General features: G+C 36.2%; 1 protein-coding gene across 1 annotated transcript; it reads left to right on the top strand.

Annotated features, from left to right (window-relative positions):
* The first annotated feature begins 228 nt into the window (after positions 1 to 228).
* Positions 229 to 6,207, top strand: LOC144546779 (serine/threonine-protein kinase 54-like). The gene is made up of 6 exons (XM_078295328.1): positions 229 to 635; positions 3,156 to 3,277; positions 4,063 to 4,259; positions 4,714 to 4,888; positions 5,385 to 5,519; positions 5,768 to 6,207. The coding sequence occupies exons 1-6, from the start codon at positions 383 to 385 to the stop codon at positions 5,975 to 5,977; spliced, it is 1,092 nt and encodes a 363-aa protein (XP_078151454.1). The 5' UTR covers positions 229 to 382; the 3' UTR covers positions 5,978 to 6,207.
* The last annotated feature ends 297 nt before the right edge of the window (positions 6,208 to 6,504 follow it).

The following is a 6,504-nucleotide window of genomic DNA, read 5'->3' on the forward strand; positions in this document are numbered from 1 at the left end:
TGACAAGCGTTGCCTCCATGGCAGCACCCCATGTGCTCACATGGCACGTAGATATTGAACGCCATCCCCTGTTTAATACTTTGAATACACCCTTTCCAATCGATATGAACATCTTTGATAGGTAGGGCCCAGATGCCATTTTCCTGCATATGTATAGACCGGGTGCAGGAAATGACCTCCACTCCACCTCTTCAGAAGAGAAAAACCGCAGTTTCCCCCAGGCGAAACGAACGACTAGTAAAATCCAAAAACCAAATAACAAAACCGAGGACTCCAACAGAGCAATCTCGCTTACCTCTGTGCACTGGCAAAAGAGAGCAGAAAGAGACGCGAATTAAGTATCGAAATCCCAACAAGAGAGCTTGGTTTCTTCGAGAGAGAGATGAAGGAAGGAGGAGGTGGCGATGGGTTTGTACGGGCGGACCAAATCGACTTGAAGAGCCTTGACGAGCAATTGGAGAGGCACCTGAGCCGAGCATGGACGATGGAGAAGAAGAAAGAGGAAGAAAGAGAAAGGGGGAGGGAGAGGGAGGAGTGGGAGATGGATCCTGCCAAGCTGGTGATCAAGGGAGTGATAGCACGTGGCACCTTCGGGACCGTCCATCGCGGTGTTTACGACGGCCAGGATGTCGCAAGTAAGGCTGCGATCTTTGTTTCGTTTTTAAATATAGAAATTAAAAAGAATTTGCGAGCTTAATTTGTGTGTGTTTGTGGGTGGGAGTCTGGTAGAGTTTGAGTGGGTGGCGCTGTTTGGTGAAACACTGAAATGAATACTTGTCGGGGTTTCTATTGAAATTTTTTCACTTGGCAACGCTGAATTGATTTGATCTTTCTAATAAAATCTGTTATTGGTCTTTGGATTGAATAATTCATCAATTTTCAAAAGAAGCTGTTAATTTTTAGCCTATGACAGAGAACTTGTGCTGGGAACCGATATGTCCTCTTCAATTTTAAATTTTTGTTCTTGTTGGTAATTTTTGTGCATGATAAATCACACTGTTAGTGCAAAAGCTCAAAAGAGAATCTGAATTTCCAGTTGAATTATCCATCTCTAATGATCACATAATACTTATCTATCTAGCTAAATAAAGCTCTTTCATAAAATTAAGCATTTTTCTATCTGGGCAAGGGAAATTCAATTTTCATGTGTCTGATATATATATTTTTAATTAAAAAAGGCAACAGTAATATAAGATGGGTTAGGTTATCACTTATCACCTTTCCCTATTGAAGTATTTCTTAGGATTGTTCCATGAATTCATGTAACTGTGAGATTTGGTTAATCATTCTGTTAAATAGAATGTAACGGAAGCGTCTCTTTGCCATATAAACCATTTAATTGTTTCTTATATTTTTTTAGTTTCTCAAGGAATCATGCTCTAATAGTTTACAATTGAGTCTTTGTCAAAAGTTTAGACTTTTATTATTGATTCTGGAAGTTTCTTTCTATTAGTCATTGTCTTGCTTTTAGTAACCCAACTTTGGCTTGGCTTTACCAAAGCACTAAAGTATGGATCTTTAAAATAGTATTATGGTCATTAGATCTTCTCAGCTTTGAATAATCTCCAGGATCATAAGCAAACAATGAATAATTATGGGCTGTTAAGGACCATCTGATTTAGATCAGATAGTCCAGATTTGCCTGTATCTTTCTAATTGTTTGTTTACAATTGGAGAGAAGTCAGAATCTCTCTTTCTATCTCCTTAGCCCCCCTTTTTTTGTGTGATATCCTTTTCTAACAAGACAGGACCTGTGAGCATTACTAGATAAGGCTCTCCTTTTTGGTACTTTCATGTGACCCAAAACCAACAACTATTGGACTTATTACGTGATGCTAGTTTTAGACCTGTGATACCTTGTGATCTTGTTAAGTTGGTGAGAGAGAGAGAGAGAGAAGAGTCAAAGGGAGATGATAAGGAAAGGTCCACTAGGGACTCTTTTGGTAGAGATTATCTAGTGGACCAGATTTTGTAGAATGTCGGTCGCACAGTTTCTAGGCTTAAATTTTGTTTAAAGATACTGGTCATTGATTATGTGAAGTCATACTTTTGAGTAATTAATTAATCATTAATGCTGTACACTAGTTCTGACTTCTTAGTATGAGAATACAACCAAAAAATAAGTGTTTCATTAGATGTTTCACCAAGCTTTTGACTATTGTTTGCATATGGAATGCAGCAGGTTTTAATGTCTGTGGGTGCCACATGTTCTCAAATTCTTACACAACTAAACATAACTATCACCTAGTCATATCCTCAAAATATAAATCTGAAAAACATTATTACTAAGACTTGTATGGTACAGGTTCTCATTGGGAAATGAAACTGAGGGGAAATTTTCATGCGTAGCCCCACAAAACTTCAAAATCAGTATGCCACTGTAAAATGACAAAGTAAATGACATTCCTAAGTGTTCAAAGTAGGAAAATATCAATGATAACCTGAACCCCTTCATTCATAATTTCTCGAGGCAATATTAGAACTACTCCCCCCTTTGTTTTTCCTAAAGTAAATGATCAAAGAGTAGAAGTGGTGAATAGAAAGGTTTGATTTTACTACAGAGTTTAAGTGCAGGTTATTTTCTGGATATGCTGTGGTTCCGGAAATCTTAGATAGGTTCAGATAATTTTATTTTCAAATTTTAACAGGTTGGATTTTGGGTTGGTGTCAGGTATCACCAGATTGGTAATTTTGGTATCTTGGAAAGAATTAGGGAAATAAGGATGAACAGTGCTTTTCAGAAAATTTAGGTAAGAAGAAATAGGGAAAGAAGGATGAAGGGGTGCTTTTCGAAACTTTATAAAGTTAAGATGTGATAGTCCCTGGTGATAGTATAATATTCCTAATTTACATGGTTGTACTTAGTACTCAATATTTTACAGGTGCATTCATGAAATTGCCCTCTACATTTAATTGGCTAAAAGACACTACAAATTAAGTATTTAAATATTTCTCTGTAATTAATTTAATCAAGGATATCGATAGTGCTTCATCGCAATTATGCAAAAGTGTTTTAGGGAACAAAGATTGGCTTCATTTGTCCAGTGTTACCTTTTCATTATGTACTTGTCTGAAGTCTTATGCAAGAGAAAGTTGTATTGAGTTCCATCTATGGTTTTACAACAATTTTTTATTTTTTTTGCTTTTGTTTTTAGTTAAGTTGCTCGATTGGGGAGAAGAAGGCAACCGGTCGGAATCAGAGGTTGCGGCTTTAAGAGCTGCATTTTGTCAGGAGGTTTCGGTGTGGCATAAACTCGATCACCCTAATGTTACAAAGGTATTTTTGTTTTTCTTCACTTTTTCTCTATAATGGGTTTTTATATTTTAATATAATATATGTTAATATGTTATAAGGGAGGCTTTTGGCATATTTTTCAGAAAGAATTTCCTACATGTGAGCCATAGGAATGTAACATGACTTGCCGAGATATAAATGGCTCATCCCTAATTAGTGCAAATTTGTCCAGTAACTGTACCTGCATATTGGTATATACTTTACTGTTGTGGGACAACCTAAAACAAGTGCTTTATGACAGTCATAACTGTAGGTGGTAAAAAATGTTACTTCTGAACACCTGAGGTTATAAAATATAGAGGGTAATTATGTCAATTTTTCATTTGAGTAAACTGCAATGATACTGATTTCTTCTCATATATGAATAATCTCAAAATTGTTGATGTTAGTTGTAATATGAAACATGTTTAGTGGTGTCTGCAGATTGATAAATACTCCTTTTTATTTGTGAAAAAGGGAGGAAAATATAGGAATAGAACATTTAAGAGGTAAATTGACATTTTTGTTGTTGGGAGGCCTGAACATAAAACAACTTAGTTGAACTTTTTAGGATATAATCTTTTGTTTTAAATTTTATAATTTATTCAGGCTAATAGCCTTTGTACCTGCTTTATTTTATTTTAAGAAAGGGTATATTTCGCTTTTTTGTTACTGATTAGGGCATATGTTGAAGTGGACCTGACAAACATAAAAATTCAAAACCAATGAATTCGTTATATCTTAATCTTGAGTTGGAAAACTAATGTAGAATGACATTTGGTTTCCAGTTCATAGGAGCAGTGATGGGGGCTCGGGACCTAAACATTCAAACAGAAAACGGTCAACTGATGATGCCAAGCAATGTCTGCTGCGTGGTGGTCGAGTACCTTCCTGGTGGGGCCCTCAAAACTTTTCTCATAAAAAATCGCCGACGCAAATTGGCCTTCAAAGTTGTCGTCCAACTCGCTCTCGACCTTGCTAGAGGGTATTTTCTCTTATGCTTTGCAATTGACAGATCTCTCTCTCTCTCTCTCTTTGAAATTATTGACAGTGGCTGTCACTCTCTCTCTCTTGTTGAGCCAATCTCGATTATGACAGTCCAGTTGATGTGGCACATTGAGTTTGACTTCAACAATACCAAGTTGTGTGGTTAATTGTACCCATTTGAACCAACCTCATTACTAGACTAGTGGTGTGTTTCAGGCCAACAAAGCTCTCAAATTTGTACCTCTTTTATCCTGGTAGCGGTTAAATTAGCACTAGGTTTTAACCATTAAAAATAAAATAGCACTAGGTTTTCTTTAGTTGATTATAATCAACTCTCAAATGCATGGAGCGAAGCAACAAAAGAGGAATAAAAATGGAACAGATCTGAATAAAATAAAGTTAGACTTGGTAAATTCCAGCTTCTCATATAACACTGGCGTAATTGTTAATAGATTAAGCTATCTGCACTCGAAGAAGATTGTACACCGGGATGTTAAAACAGAGAATATGCTTCTTGACAAATCTAGAAATGTTAAAATTGCTGATTTTGGTGTTGCACGAGTTGAGGCTTCCAATCCTAGTGACATGACCGGTGAAACTGGAACACTTGGCTATATGGCTCCTGAGGTAACAATTAATTCCTTATTTATCTGACGCTTAACACCTAAACATTGCAGTATTTGCAAAAAATGATGAATGCTATTCACAATCGACTTGAACAATGTAGGGTGTTTAATGAAAATATGAAAATTGTTTGGTTTTATGTAGATGCAATTAGAAGTTAGGTTTACTGGCAGAAATTTTGTTTGAAATATGGAGCAGTCTCTAAAAGAAAGTATCTTAGTCCGAATAAAAATGTTATAGCAGGAAGAATCAAGTTTTTGTTTCCTGAGTTATTTCATCAATAATTGTTGCAAAATAGTTTGTGAGCTTCAAATAAACAATATTTGACTGAACTGAGCAATAACAGCAACAACATGATCTTAAAATATGAGTTGAGCTAAGCCTATCATACTCTCATTGGGAAAAAAAAATTATTCTTAATCAAATAAAACCTTTTCTCACAGGAAAATACAAGTATATTATTCAATTTCTCTAGTCTAAAGTGTATTTGTATATACAGGTTCTTAATGGAAGTCCTTACAATAGAAAATGTGATGTGTATAGCTTTGGAATTTGCCTCTGGGAGATATACTGTTGTGACATGCCTTATCCCGACCTCAGCTTTTCCGAGGTGACATCAGCAGTTGTGCGGCAGGTAATCTTATATTCATATGTTTATTTTTTAGATGTTCATTTCACGTCTACATCTGTAAAATTAAAATATCACTATATACCCCTAAAGAAAAAGGAATGCCATGCATACTCTACAAGCACAGAAAAACCTTCTGTACTCCTTACACTGTTACTCCAGATATGCCCAAATGCAGAAAGTAACTCACTTTGTTAATTTCTCTTAAGACTGAACAAGTTTCCCTGTCCCTGACAACTGCATGAAAATTGTAGAACCTGAGGCCAGAGATTCCAAGATGCTGTCCGAATGCACTGGCAAATGTGATGAAAAGGTGTTGGGACGCAAACCCTGACAGGCGGCCTGAGATGGCAGAGGTAGTAACCATGTTAGAGGCCATTGACACTAGTAAAGGAGGTGGAATGATCCCTGTTGACCAGTCTCAGGGATGCTTTTCTTGCTTCCGCAAACATCGGGGACCTTAACGAAATAAAAATTTATCTCAATTAAGGATGGCTTAATTGTTGTTTTATCAGATTAAGTTCCTTCTTCTCTATCTCTCTCTGGCTCTGGCCCGGTTCTGTAAAGATTTTTGTTGTATCATTTGTCGGTGACCGTGACCGTGTCTATTATGTATCTGCCAGGTATAATTCTCTTGTAAGATTATGGTGTTTAACCTATCCATGTATAAACTAGTATGTTACCGACTTCTCTGTGCATCCTTTCTCGTTTCATTTCCTCCCCACCCCCTTTTCTTTTCTTTTGATCTGTCACACAGGGATTTCAGTACTGTTGCACCTGTTGATCAATTGTTGAGCAGTCAGTGCAATTGTATGTTTTAAAGATGATTAAACAAAATAAAAGAACTGCTTGCTAAAAATAAACGAATTTAGGACAAATTCAAAATTAATCCAGCCATAACAAAACTTGGTAATCCAATTCCACCAGTTGCTGAACCTTTTTAATACAAATTTTTATGCTGCTGCTGAAATTAATTATATAAATTCAAGTA

The sequence above is a fragment of the Carex rostrata genome, chromosome 30 (assembly GCF_964058835.1).
Source record: "Carex rostrata chromosome 30, lpCarRost1.2, whole genome shotgun sequence".
In the NCBI taxonomy this organism is placed as follows: Eukaryota; Viridiplantae; Streptophyta; class Magnoliopsida; order Poales; family Cyperaceae; genus Carex; species Carex rostrata.

What these genes read in the sequence shown, in the direction of transcription:
- LOC144546779 (XM_078295328.1), top strand. Translation starts at nt 383, where the DNA reads ATGAAGGAAGGAGGAGGTGGCGATGGGTTTGTACGGGCGGACCAAATC. An exon ending in ATCACCCTAATGTTACAAAG is followed by an intron (nt 3,278 to 4,062) that starts GTATTTTTGTTT and finishes TTTGGTTTCCAG; the next exon opens with TTCATAGGAGCAGTGATGGG. An exon ending in GCTCTCGACCTTGCTAGAGG is followed by an intron (nt 4,260 to 4,713) that starts GTATTTTCTCTT and finishes AATTGTTAATAG; the next exon opens with ATTAAGCTATCTGCACTCGA.